General features: G+C 39.4%; 1 protein-coding gene across 7 annotated transcripts in view; it reads left to right on the top strand.

Annotated features, from left to right (window-relative positions):
* CSTPP1 (centriolar satellite-associated tubulin polyglutamylase complex regulator 1) overlaps positions 1 to 14,701 on the top strand; it is a 199,982-nt gene that overhangs the window by 55,405 nt on the left and 129,876 nt on the right. For 4 of the 7 annotated variants that reach the window (XM_060103123.1, XM_060103126.1, XM_060103124.1 and 1 more), the window contains one exon: positions 8,807 to 8,867. The exons of the other annotated variants lie outside the window; for them this stretch is intronic. In XM_060103123.1, the coding sequence (XP_059959106.1) occupies positions 8,807 to 8,867 (61 nt within the window). The remainder of the gene's footprint in view (positions 1 to 8,806; positions 8,868 to 14,701) is intronic. 7 annotated transcript variants of the gene reach the window in all.

Genomic DNA, 14,701 nt, shown 5'->3' with positions numbered 1-14,701 from the left:
TGGTCCTCAAGGAATTCACTGTCATTCTTATGGGAAGTAGAAATAATGGCAGTTTACATACCAGAAAAATGCTATTATTCTACAATATTTGTGGACCCACTGTATGCTAGACACCATGCTATTGAAGGATGTAAGATGAATAAGCCAACTGAACTCGAGGAGCTTATGAACTCAAGGAGAAAATTCAGAAGTAAGCATAATTATCAAGATGCTATTAAATAAGTACCAAGTAGAATTTCATGTTTTGGGATAAGTGGAAGAAGAGATTCATTCTGACTATGAATTTTGAGCTTCAGATGGTCCTTAGAAGATGAATAATGGAGAATGGGAGCTGAGCAAGGAGTGCATCTCTAGCCAAGGAAACAGCATGAGCAAGGGCACAGAGGTTTGGTGTATTTAGAGAATGACAGAAGGTCTGTGGTCAGTGGGTTAGTCTGTTCGAGCTGCTATAACAAACCGTCATAGACTATGTGGCTTATAAACAACAGAAATTTATTCCTTGCGGTTCTGGAGGCTTGAAGTGCAAGGTCAAGGCTGACAGATTCCATGTCTGCTGAGCCCTGCATTCTGGTTCATAGATGACCATCTGTTTGCTGTATACTCCCATGGTGGAAGGGGCGAGGAAGCTCCCCTGAGCCTCTTATAAAAAGGGCACAAATCCCATTCATGAGAGCTCCACCCTCATGACCTACCTCCCAAAGGCCCCATCTCCAAATACAATCACATTGGGGATTAGGTTTCAACATATGAATTTTGAAGGGGACACAAATATTCAGCCTATTGAAGTGAGGTAATGGAGCTCAGGAAGATATTTCAGTGAGGGGTTAGAAAGATAGTTTTCTATCCTATGTGACTGGTAGGGTATTGGTGCCATTGACTGAGATCATTCAATTCAGGAAATATTTCTTACATACCTGTTATGCCTTGGTTTATGACAGGTGCTGGAGAAACAATGACTAATAAGGCATGGTCCCTACCTTGAGGGTACTCACGGTCAAATAAGCCAATGATTAAATTACTTGTGATTTGAGCTAACTAGAGGTTTAAGGTGCTAAGAATAAGACTGTCCAGAGGACAGATATCTTAATTAAGCTTGAAGGGTCAGGGAAGGTGTCACAGAACAGGTAGCCTTCTAAGCTGAGTATTCTTTTCCTAATTTATTTATTTTTTAAAATCAGAGTTATACATGCATACAGTTTAAAGAGTGAAATAGTTCTATAAGAATTGTAAAAAAAAAAAAAAAAAAGCATTCCTCCAACTCTCAATTTAGTTTCCCTTTCCTCAGAGATAACCACTTTCAACTCAGAGTGATTTTTTTGGCATTTATTTCTAGACCTCTAAATGACTAGCTTATGTTGCTACTTCTTGATTTTTTTCAAATCCAGGCGCTATCTATTGACTTCCTGCTGTGTAAGATATAACCCTAATGCCCTTTAACACCCTTTACTGCACATGTGTGCCTTTGCTCACCCACCACAACTCCCAGTATACTCCTATCAAGGTTTTTGTTGTATCATTATTCAGTGTTTATATTTTATAACCATACAAACACTGTCGACCCCTGAACTATTTTGTGCAATCTTCTCGCCCCTACAATTACCCCCCTCCCTCTTTTTTCTTGTTTGGTTAATTTCCTGTAGACTTATCACCAACTGAACCAAATTCTACCCACTTGAGTAAATTTCCCTTTAGTATTGTGCTATTTATTTTCCACTTGCCTCTCCAGATCCACTCTCTACATTTCTCTGCTCTGGAGGACTGATCTGTATGGATTTTAATCCATAGGCTCCCTTGCCCTGTGGCTTCCATTTGGGCTAAAGCCAGTAGGAGGTACTGGCAGGAGATTGAAGGGCAGGAGGAGAGAGAGTGAGATTGGGATATCTATTCACTTGTTTCTCTTTCTACCAGTTTGCTGTGGGCTGCATTGGCTCTGTTCCTCTACTGAAGGTCACCGCTCAAGTCGAATGGTCCCTACTCTTTCTGGATTCAAGGAAGCATTCCCTCTGCTTGTCTCTTCAGGCCTAGGGGTAAAAACAGATCCTAACTGTTGTTGGCCCTTAGGTAATCCACTTTCCCTTAGCCCTGTCCACACCTTTGTAAATATTTTTTCTAAAAAACTTTCCTCAGCTATCCTTTTTAAATGCATTATCTGTTAACTGCCAGGACTCTGACAGAAGCAAGTACATTAATATTTGTATGTATTTATTCTCTCTGTTTTATCTCCTTAAAGAAGTCTCCTCCAGAATCTTCTGATCTGCTTTATCTTTATTATTTTATCTCTCTATATGCTATACAGCAGTTATCAGGGATCTCTGGACTTTCACCATTACCCTTCAGATTCCCTGTCTTCTTTCTTCCTTGTTTTTGGTGTATAGTTTTAAAAAAGGACCCCACATTCTTTGGTATTCCTGCCGTGGAGAAGTGGGGTCTATGTGCCCTCCCCTTGAATATGAATATAATAAAGTAACACTTTGTGACTTCCCAAAGCTAGGTCACAAAAGGCCATGTGGATTCTGTTTCCGGGATCTCGGTTTTCAGAAATTCCCTCTCAGGACCCCTCTTACTAACCAGCTGCCATGTGTAAGAAGCCCAGCCACAAGCCTGGTCTTCAAGTCATCCCAGTCTAGGCACCCAGCATGTGAGTGAAGAAGCCTCCAGGTGATTCTATCCCCAACCCTTTGCGTCGACCCCAGCCATTCAAGCCTTTCCAATTTAGGTCCCAGACATCATGGAGTAAAGACAGGGCGTCTCTGCTGCACTCTGTATAATTCCTGAACCTACTGAATGCACAAGCATAGTAAAATTTTTATTTTTTATGCCAGCAAGTTTGGTGTGGTTTGTTACGCAGCAGTAGAAGTCTGAACAAAATTTGTTCCTGGGAGTGAGTTGCTGCAGTAACAAAAACCTAAAACATGCATCATTGGCTTTGAGACCAGGCAGCAGGCAGAAATCAGAAAGACCTTGAGGAGGCTGTTAGTAGAAGTCTGATGGGCCTCAAGGAGGCTATCAATGAAGGTTTAATAAAGAGTGAGGAAAGTGTTATTGGAAGCTGGAGGTAAGAGGACCCCTGTTATACGGTGACAGGAAGTTTGTCAATACTGTTTTTTACCTTTGGTAATGTGAAAGAATAGGAAATGTAAATGAACTGTTTGGTTTTCAGGTAGGATTTAGAGGAAATATAGAGAGCTTGGGACAGTCTTTCTAACCATAAAAAATACTCAAAGTAAGAAAGTGCCTCAAGGCAAAGATCAAATCCAGAGTGCTGTCAGAAAAATGTGGTCTTAGAGTAAAGATGTACTGTTTGTTAAAACCTCAGAAAGATTTCAAGGTGGAGCTTCTTAGACACTTTCAGATAGACAAAAGACCTAAAGATCTTAAGGGTGTTGTCTCATTGCAGCCTAAGAAAACCCAAATAAGGCCTGTCTCAGGGAGATTTGGGTGTACAGCTTTTGTCTGATGAAGAAAAACCTATGTTTTCAAGAGAATTGTATTGGGGGAAGTACCACCAGTTTGGACTAAAGGGGATAGAGATAATACAAAACAAAAAGTTACCTTAGGACCCCTAGACTTCTATGGGCAGGAAACAAGCCAAGAAAGCTCCTCCACTACAAACTGAAGCAATGTTTCATGGAAATGAAAGTATGATTCAGAAGATGGAACCAAAAGCTCAGAGTATAGAGTCAAAGGTCATGGAAAATCATTACCAGGAAGAGGTATTGGGCCCAAATCAAGGAAATAAGACATGTGCCTATGTGGATTTCAGAATTGCAATGGACCAGTGATTACATATTGCCTCCTATTCTCCCTCTCTTTGAATGGAAGTCTATTGTGGTTATCCTGTGCCTGTATCATCATTGTACATATGGGAACATATAACTTATCTCCTCAGTTTACAGGTATTTAGATGAGTAATCAGACTGTGGAGCTGTACCCCAAAAGTTGTACTTGAGGAACTTCATCTGCACCTGGTTTTGACTTATATGACAAGATCCTGGAGTTTGGGTTGATGCTGAAATGGAGTTAGACTTTAGGGGTTTAGGAGAGCAGGGTGTATTTTGCATTTGGGAGGAATGTAAATTTGGGAGGGAAACTATGGCAGATTATATTTTCCAAAGATAGCTGCACCAATGTCTCCTATCCTACATGTTCTTCTACAAAGTGATCTTGCCACACTCCATAAAAGGTGGAGTCTAGGACTTCCCTGGTGGTGCAGTTGTTAAGAATCTGCCTGCCAATGCAGGGGGACACGGGTTCGATCCCTGGTCCAGGAAGATCCCACATGCCGCAGAGCAACTAAGCCCATGCACCACAACTACTGAGCCTGCGCTCTAGAGCCCACAAGCCACAACTACTGAGCCCGCGTGCCCTAGAGCCCACATGCCACAACTAGTGAAGCCTGCGTGCTCTAGGGCCTGCATGCCACAACTACTGAGCCTGCATGCTGCAACTACTGAAGCCCACACACCTAGAGCCTGTGCTCCTCAACAAGAGAAGCCACTTCAGTGAGAAGCCCATGCCCTGCAATGAAGAGTAGTCCCCACTAGCCGCAACTAGAGGAGGCCTGCGAGCAGCAACGAGAACCCAACACGGCCAAAAAATAAGTTAAAAAAACAAAAAAACAAACAAAAAGAAACTGGCTTGTTCACTTAAAGAAAAAAATGGTGGAATCTAATTTTTTACAGTGATGTGCCTTGGTGCGCATCTATATTCATTCATTGTGCTGGGCTTTTGTTGTTGTTGTTGTTGTTGTTGTTGTACGCGGGCCTCTCACTGCTGTGGCCTCTCCCATTGCAGAGCACAGGCTCTGGACGCGCAGGCTCAGCGGCCATGGCCCACGGGCCCAGCCGCTCCTCGGCATGTGGGATTCTCCCGGACCGGGGCACAAACCCATGTCCCCTCCATCAGCAGGCGGACTTCCAACCACTGTGCCACCAGGGAAGCCCTGTGCTGGGCTTTTAAGGATCCTTTTGGTCTGGGAACTCATGTCTTTCAGTTCTGAGAAATTTTCTTCAATTTTTTTTCTTACCTTCGTTTTCTCTGTTCTTTCAAACATCTTGTCTACTTGCATATGCACCCATGTAGCTTTATATCAATGGTATCATACTCTTCATGCTGTTCTGTATAATGAATATTATTTTTCATATTATATAGGCTGTATATCTTTTAAGATTTATCAAATGATATGACATTTAATATTTATCAATTAGCATGGCATTTAAACATAATCATTATACCTATATCTATATATAAAAAATCTATAGGCTGTTTCTCACACCTGGAAGTGGCCCACACACCAAATAAAAACTTTTTTAGACTAGGTGTCCCAATTTGAACTTCCGACAATACGGTCACCATATGCTATGGCATGAATTAGGGAATGAGCGTGGTGTTTGATGTTCCCCGTTACTCTTTTCATTGCTCTCCATTGCTCGTCCCTCCTTTCTTACATGATGACCCTATCTGAGATGAGACTACATAACGGAGAGTAGTTTAGAATTGTGATATTTTATGGAAACAATTATCTGTAATAACTTTTTGTAAAAATCGTATGTTTATTTTGGAGTTTTAAGCCTAGTGGTAAGACAGAATTTTTTTCTTAGGAATCCAGATTTTCTCTTTAATCAGCAAAACCCTTTAATTTGCTAAAGATCAGTTTTGTGCCCTGTTGACCGCTCAGTGGAACAAGCAAGTGTTAAGAGATCCCTTGTGTTTTTTCTTTGGTTGTAAATTCCATCAAGCTAGCCCATTAATTACAGTGGTTGGGAATTGGAGAGCTGTTCATTTGGCAATTAGCAAAGGGTGGTGGATGAAAGAAAAATACCTTTCTGATATTTTTGCTTAGGAATTTAGGGATTCAGAATTTAGTCATAAACGACTTGAATTGTTTGAATTCAATTCAGACAATTGAATTGTTTTGAATTGTTAATTCACTTAAATCCTTCACTTGAATCGCTCTTAAATCCTTCCTTGTTTTGTAACATACAAGATCTTAGAGATAGCTAAAACAGTTGGGAAATTCTGTTGTGGATTTAAGATCCTCAAAAAGCATCATCCTTTAATGGGCATAGTGTTTTGGTGATAGATAAGCAAGTATGGGTTAGCTAATAAAGTGAGAAGTCCCAGGTCCTGCGGTTACCTCTCTGCATCAGAGGAAGTGTGTAGTTTGCAGGCAAGAGGCAATTTCTTTGGAGTTCACTGTCTCTGTTCTGCAGGACTTTTTTCTTTCTTTCTTTCTTTTTTTAAAAATATCATCCTAGAGATAACAAGAACATTTAGTGGCACTAGATGGTACTCATCAGGAGTTTAGGATGTTTGCATGTTAGGTTGTTTAAAACAAGGCAGAAAGGATTACTTTTTGCCAGCTGCATCATTCCTGGCAAGAGCTTACTAGTTTGCTGCTTGGTTTTTTGTTGCTGTTGTTAACCCATTAGAGAAACTAACCACTATATTAGTTCCAGCCAAATCTTTGTCATCACTGGTCCTAAAAACCTCTTGGGGACCTAAGAGCACCTGGCCATTCTGAAAGCCTCTACGCTCACTGATTGATGCTCATCGCTGCAGGCTCCCCAAAGCCCTCGTCCCTTTTTCCTGAAGCACCTTCAAGCATTTCTGCATGGCTACCCACTCTCTTCTATTATATCTCCTCCTCCTGCCTTACTGAATACTGGATTTCCCAGCTCACAACTCTTAAGAAGGAGCTTTATTTCAGAGTAGAAAAGGGCCCCCATATGTGGCCTATTATATCCATATCAACTTGCTTACCCTTTTCAAACAGCTATTGTCTTTTAATAGGGTCCTGCCTGGCAGGGGGAGTCCTTAATACCTGCCATATAAGAATGGGCAGCTTGAGTTACAGCGAACTGCAGTTTGGTGCTCTGATCAAAAGGCCTCTGTTGTTTTTAGGGTTTTTTTTTTCCCCCTTCCCTCTCTCTCTCTTTCTATATCCTAAGCTAATAATTCAGCACAGCAAGGTCATTACTGGCTTTGAATTGAGAGCTGAGAGTGTTAAATAACTGACCTAGAATAAAAGAGATCTGGGGGGCTCTCAGGAAAGATAAAGGGATTCCGGCTAGTAAAGTGCAAGCCCAGCAACCTCGCTTCTTAACAATATTTTTTTTTTTAATCCTCTCTGTCTTCAAGTCTTTTCTGGGACAAGGAAAGATCCCCAGTTAGAGAAATTAGGTTAGGAACTCGGTGACATCTTCTGAGAATTGTGACCCAGGTGCTAGAAGTTCATGGACGCCTATGTAGCTGTCCTTTTTGTCTCCCCACCTTGTTACTATTTCACTCTCTTCCAGCTTGCTCCTTAGCCAAATATTGGTCCTTTATCACATAAGTCAAATATATTTGTGATATTTCAGCTGAAAGGTTATCTCCCACAGGGGGATTTCAGACATGTGAAAAACATACCATTTATCCCCTAAAATATTTTTCAAATATGACATTGTCATCAAAAGGTATTTCTATTCCATTTATATTTTGTAAATAATGTTTGTCTGGTCCTCACATACTTTAACAAGAAAAAATTCCCCCACTGTGAATGAATTTGACACCTTTTCTCTACTATATTGGGTCTTCTGAAGAAAGTCATTTCCACCCCTTCATACTTTGTCAAAACTATTACCTCCCATATATCCTTTTTCACAATTATCTCTTAAAAGCCAGGCACCATTCATATCATCTGGAAAATATTGACTTCCTAAATTTACTATTTTTAGAAAAGTCCCTGAAATCAACTTTCACAGATTTTCTGTACAGCAAAGTAATAATAATAGCTAATAGTCCCTGAATGTGCCAAGAATTATACCACAGGCATTATTATCACATTTAATCCTTGGCAACCTTATATAGTAAGCATTCCTATTATCACCATTTTACAGATAAAACATAATTGAGGCACAAAGTGGTTAAGTACCTGGCCCAAAGTCACACAGCTAAAAAGTGGTAAGATTTGCCCCAGACTGGTGCTTCTCAAACTTTAATGTGTCTATGAATCACCTGGAGATCTTGTTAAAATGCAGAATGGGGTTTATTACGTCTGGGGTGGGGCCTAGATTCTGATCTCTAAGAGGCTTCTAAGGGACACCCATGCTGCCGTCGTTGGTCCACACTTTCAGTAACAAAGCTGTAGACATTCTTACTTCAGACCCACTCTAAAAAATGTTTTGGTTATAACCTCCAATTTCTCCTTCCATCAGGCAATTCTATAAATATACATACTGGGTTTTTGTGTTACGTTACTACTATTATCTTAACCAGTATCTTCATTTCTTTATTTTTATTGTGGTAGAATATACATAACATACAATTTACCATTTTAACCATTTTTAAGTCTACATTTCTGTGACATTAAGTACATTCACATTGTTTTGCAGCCGTCACCACCATCCATCTTCAGAATTTTTTCATCTTCCCAAACCGGGACTCTGTACCCATTAAGCACTAACTCCCCATTTCCTCCTCCCCCTATGCCCTGATAACCACCATTCTACTTTTTATCTCTATGAGTTTGACTACTCTGGATACCACATATAAGTGGAATCATATAATAGTTGTCTTTTTGTGACTGGCTTTTTTCATTTAGCTTAATGTCCTCCAGGTTCATCCATGTCGTAGCATGTATCAGAATCTTCTTCCTTTTTTGAGGCTAAATAATATTTCATTGTATGCATGTATCACATTTTGTTTATTCATTCACCTGTCAATGGACACTTAGGTTGCTTCCACTTTTTGGCTATTGTGAATAATACTATGATGAACATGGGTGTACAGATATCTGAGTCCCTACTTTCATTTCTTTTGACAGTAAACCTGGAAGTGAAATTGCTGGATTATATGGTCATTCTACCAATATCTTACTTTCTAAGGTACAAGTTTATGTCCAAGTTATTGTTTGTGTCCCTCTTTTTAAAAAAAAAAGAAAAAATATTTCTTACTTAAAGTGAATCTTTAAAGGTTTGGCAGGAAAAGTGAGTTTTCAGTATAGATTTTCATTAGGTTCTGTCATCTATAGCTGCTTTGTGATTTTCAAGCAATCACAAAAGAATATTGAAAAATGTCCTTTGTTTTTTAGAAGACTGGTAGTTGGTTAAATGGCACCAAGTAAAGAATTAGAGAGTGGTAATGTTCTAAAATAAGTCAATATTAAGAAGTTTTATGTCACAGAGAAAGTTTTATGTGAATGAATTCAAGACTTCACCTGACAAACAGGTGTTTGGGGAACGGGGAGGCCCTTGTTAAATTTTTATGTTCTTTCTTTAAGATTTCCTGGAGTAACTATCCTAGGATCTTCAGAAACTTTGTGGCACCTCTTTCTCTGAGGTCTTTAACCAAATAACACATTAGATTCTCAGTGTTTACAAAAGTTTTGTGTAAGAACCTGCCTACTATCTAGAGTTCTTCCCTCATATATCTTTTTATTATTATTTATTTGTTTATTTATTTATTTTTGGCTATATTGGGTCTTTGTTGCTGCGTGTGGGCTTTTCTCTAGTTGCAGTGAGCCAGGGCTACTCTTTGTTGTGGTGCGTGGGCTTCTCATTGTAGTGGCTTCTCTTGTTGTGGAGCATGAGCTTTAGGCGCACGGGCTTCAGTAGTTGTGGCTCGGGGGCTCTAGAGCCCAGGCTCGGTAGTTGTGGCTCACGGGCTTAGTTGCTCCACGGCATGTGCTTCCCTCATATATATTTAGAAATAAAATTCTCTGTTGGAAATAAGAAAACAAATCAAAGTGACATTGAAATCTGATGAGTTAATAAGAAAATTTGAAGAGATTTTTATAAAGGTATCAGGAAGAAACTGACTTATTTCCATCATAGACTACTGAATCATTAAGGCTACTTTAATCATGTATGCATGGAGCTCTCATTTTAGGAGTTCCTAGCTAATGCAAAAAATTGAAAAGAATGGACTTGAACTTGGAAAGGTAAGAGAAAACAAAATAGCTTTCACCTAAAGTCAGGAAAATGAGTATTTTAAAAATATAAATGGATTTACCAGTAGCTTTAAATAAATAAGTATACATGGCTACCAAAAGAAACTGCATTTATTTTTCTAAAAAGTGAGACCAACTTTGGAGATAAAACAAAAAACAACACAAAGAAGGTAACTCTGGAGATAATGGTAATAGTGTAACACAAGACATGATAAGATGAAATAATAACCTAGAAGAGAATGGAATCAGCAGCCGCAAGACTGATGTGTGTGGCTCTAACAGAACAAACCCTGTTTGCTTTGTTTCCAACACCTCTTCAATTTTATTATCATTTTGAATTATAATCAAATCCAAGACTTTGGCCTATGACTAAAGCATTTGTATGAAGCATTTTTTTTCTCAGCCTAATTCATATCATCTTGAACAAGAACAAAGGATGGTGGTTTGAGAATTACTTGCTGGCTTTGAACCGAGAGAGCTGATAAATGTAACGCCTCCAGCTCCTGAATGGGGTGGCGGGGCGGGGGGGGGGTAGCAGGGAAAGTGTTTTTAACATTTAAGGGACCCAAAAAATAGGGTTGGGTCTTCAATGAGATCTACAGGTGATGCTAATGGGACCATATTGGGGATCCTAGTGAGAACAAAAGGATGATACAAAAAATCCTAGAAGCTATAGCTGTAGGCAGAAAATAGAATGTTCCTTAAAATGTCATCTACTGTTGTACAAAGCTCAGATGTGCAATGGGTGAGAAAAACCTGGAAGGAAACTAGTATTGAGCTGAAAAAGCTAAAGAAGAAAACTGACAAGAAATTAGATAAGAATATGATATGTGATCTGGCAGTAAAACAGACAAAAGCTGTTTTGAGGTCTGGAGGTAGAGAGTAATCACACTGTAGGGAAGGAATGGCAGGATGACTAAGGAGAGCCTTACCTGCAGCACTAAATTTAACTTCAGTAACAGAAAAAAATAGTACCGGTGGGATGAGCCTGTTGACAAAAGAGATACAGAGGTTGAAAGGTAGAGCCAAAGAGAAAGAAATAACAGGTAACAGGTTTAGAGACCACATAAGAAAATATGTGAGATGTAACATGTAGCAGGAGGTAAGACATAACAGAAATACTGCAGCATTCTAAGGAGGAACATTCTTTGTCCAGACATTTTTCCTGTAAGGCTAGGAGATGTTTCCCCAGAGAAATCATGGAAACACAATTACTCTTGATTTCAAGTGAAATTAGGCAAGCTCCTGGAAGTTCTGTTATCAAGACCTGTGTTTAAAGGCCTTGTGGGAATGAGAAAAACTAGAGATTTATGGTAACTGTTGTTAAAAAATATTTTTCTTACAAAAATGTAACATATAATAATATTGTAGAATATATGGAAGACAAAGAAATCAATTAGAAGCTAACAATCCTAATACAATGAGTAAATATAATTCTTTTAAATTTTTAAAATCATTTTCCTTATTGTAGACCTACTTTATTGTAGTTAAAATTATAATGTACACATAATTTTATTTCCTTTTTTTTATAGTATATGAAAAGCATTTTCTAAATTGCTACGTTGTCTTTTTGTAATTTAAATTTCTAGCATGCTGTAAAGAGTATGTATGCAGTAATTTTCTCCCAGTGCTCTCTCTGTGCATTGATTTCCCATCCTGAGGTATATGTATTTGCCTGTTTCTATTGGCATGGAGTAAAGAGCAATATAAAAGAGATGTTCCTTAACACTTAAAACTGCAAGGGATAAACAGATGTTAATGAATCATCTTGCTTTTCTACTGATACAAGTGGGTAAGGAATTGATATGCAGTTGAGAGTTTACCACAGCATGCCAGGCCTTCGGCAATCAGTTTTGAAGTTGGAAGGCTTGAAAAGGGAGTTTGAAACATTTTTCAACTCTGGCAGGGGGCCTAACTGAGTTATGAATAAAAATCCAGAGGAGAGCAGTTTACTTTCAGAGAAGCAGCATATGAGAACGAAGTCCTTTGCTTAGTCTTCTGGGGAGAATTTGCTTGGTGATCACCCTATCTGGAAACACTCTCCTTTCCCCTTGGCATCTGCCCAGGATGGGACAAGTGCTCTCTTCCACTGCTTTAAGAAGATTCTTTCTGGGGTTTGGTGACAGAAGAGTACTTCGTGAAGTAACCAAGGAAAGAAAGCTCAGCACTGCTTATGCTTCCCATTGCAGAAGCTTTTCATAGCTCTCGGGGCCTGAGGCTGTCTCATGAGTTTTTCACTTCATAATGCAGTAGAATATGATCTCACTGATGTCATGGTCTGAAAACTAGCTCTGCTACTGAGGATTACTCAGTCAGGCAGAAAAAAACCTTGGTATGAAATGCCAATGCTAAGGCATTAGAGTGAACCAATAAGCTTCTGATTTAGTTGTTTTACTGTTGCAGAAATTACCAATCTCATCCACCACAGGGGCAGCTCAGTTCTCACAAATTTGTTCACCTATCCCTAGACAGTGACTGAAGATTGATTAGTCCCTATTGGATTTCTTCCTAAATTGGAGATTTTTTTTTAGAAGCCAATGATCTCAGATATTCTAGTTCTGGTTTAGCCAGTGCTGAGAATGAGAAGATGAAGAGGATTGTGAGCGTCCACCTGCAGCATGGCAGCTTTCTATTTTCTATACTGCTTGCACTTATATCTTCCTGGCCAACAGAGAAGATAACCTGCAGTCGATTCACCTGATGCATATCTATGAGCAGAACCATATTCCAAATGTACCATATGTTAAAACCACACTTGGTGGGCTTCCCTGGTGGCACAGTGGTTAAGAATCTGCCTGCCAATTCACGGGACACGGGTTCGAGCCCCGGTCTGGGAAGATCCCACATGCTGCGGAGCAACTAAGCCTGTGCACCACAACTACTGAGCCTGCGCTCTAGAGCCCACAAGCCACAACTTCTGAGCCCGCGCACCTGGAACCTGTGCTCCACAACAAGAGAAGCCACCGCAATGAGAAGTCTTTGCATCGCAACGAAGAGTAGTCCCTGGGGCTTCCCTGGTGGCACAGTGGTTGAGAGTCCACCTGCCGATGCAAGGGACACGGGGTTGTGCCCGGTCCGGGAGGATCCCACATGCTGCGGAGCAGCTGGGCCCGTGAGCCATGGCCGCTGAGCCTGGGCGTCCAGAGCCTGTGCTCTGCAACGGGAGAGGCCACAACAGTGAGAGGCCCGCGTACCATAAAAAAAAAAAAAAAAAAAAAAAGAGTAGCCCCTGCTCGCCGCAACTAGAGAAAGCCACGCACAGCAACGAAGAACCAAAAGCAGCCAAAAATCAATCAATCAATCAATCAATTAATTAATTAATTTAAAAAAAACACACACACTTGGTCAAATTTCTCCTTGGATACAGGGTCATGATGTTCATTTATTTTTTTCCTGTTATAGGTGTATTGTATGTTTGAACAATAGATTATAACAGCTCAGTAGAGAGTTAGATGGTTTTAGAAATTCTGCATTGAACTTTAATGCAGAAATTTCTTTGTAGCACTATAATAAAGAAATTGGTGTGAGGTAACTTCTATTCAAGTGTGTTGCTGAAACTATAATACTTTGGGGTTCTGCAACATAGACCAAGCTGACATGCTTCACTGATTTCTCTCATCAAGTTAGCATTGCAAAATTCTATAGCAGATAGGCAATGGAAAGAAAACATTTAAGAGCTTAGGCTTCATCTGAACTTCACAAGGAAGGAAAGAACAAACCCAGGCTTAGTTAGTTCTGGGGACCAAACCATGCCCCAGGAATACATCTTTAGGGTTTGGTGACTTTCTGCAGCACAAAATGCCAGTCTGCTAATTTTTCCAATCCATTAATGGGAAATATGCCACAAAAGTTTTCTATTCCCTCTATATGGAATATCTTTTTTCCTTCTGCTTCCAGAAGCAATAAAGGGTTACTTTAAATCATGATTCTTTCTAAAATGTTTGGACCTTTGATCTTATTTATTTTTCAGAGGTTGATCTCTACCCTGTGTATCTATCACCTTGGTGTGGCCAGTTTGTGCTGCATAATTGGGTGTGATCTGTTCTCATATTTTACTTTTTTGGTAGATCTGTTTAGGATTTCTTGCAAATAAAGCTCATCTCAAAACAGCAAAAAACAGTCCCAATTCTAACAAAAGATAGTATATTCTAATGAGCTTGCCTGATTTTAGAAAGAAAAAAGGAGATAAGAGACTGGCCTAAGAAGACCAAACTGCTGCAATCCAATTTAACTGTGTAGGTCAGTGCTCATTGGCAGTTTTCATTTTGAGTAAGAGCAAGGAGTACCTGGAAGATATGAAATACTATAGGAATTTTGAACTTTTGCCTCTTGGCACATTGAAAATGAACTGGAATATTTTAATTTGGTCCTTTTGCTCTTTGTTATTTCTTTATCTAGAATGTGAGTGGCTATGTATGTAAATCTACTACGATGACATTTATATTTAATTCTTTCCTTGGTAGTCCTTGAGTTACTGGCCACTTCACCAAAGTAATTTAAATCAATTCTGACTTTTTGCTTTTTAATATCCAAAATTGAGGTGTTTATGTGGAATTGATACCATAAACGAATTCTTAGAACTTCTTTAGTTTTTCAGGAGAAAACAGATACCATTTAATAGAAGTCTGTTGACTTTTTTCTGTGTAAACAGCCTTTGTTATTAAATGAGAAAATGAAATTTTATCAAGAACTCATTACTTAACATGTTTACAAATGTCTGGTTATAAAGTCATTAATTTTAAACACAGCTTCTGCTGTATTTTCTTGATC

The sequence above is a fragment of the Mesoplodon densirostris genome, chromosome 7, assembly GCF_025265405.1.
Source record: "Mesoplodon densirostris isolate mMesDen1 chromosome 7, mMesDen1 primary haplotype, whole genome shotgun sequence".
Lineage (NCBI taxonomy): Eukaryota > Metazoa > Chordata > Mammalia > Artiodactyla > Ziphiidae > Mesoplodon > Mesoplodon densirostris.
The sequence above is the reverse complement of the archived record's forward strand: the minus strand, read 5'-3'. Positions and strand labels throughout refer to the sequence as shown.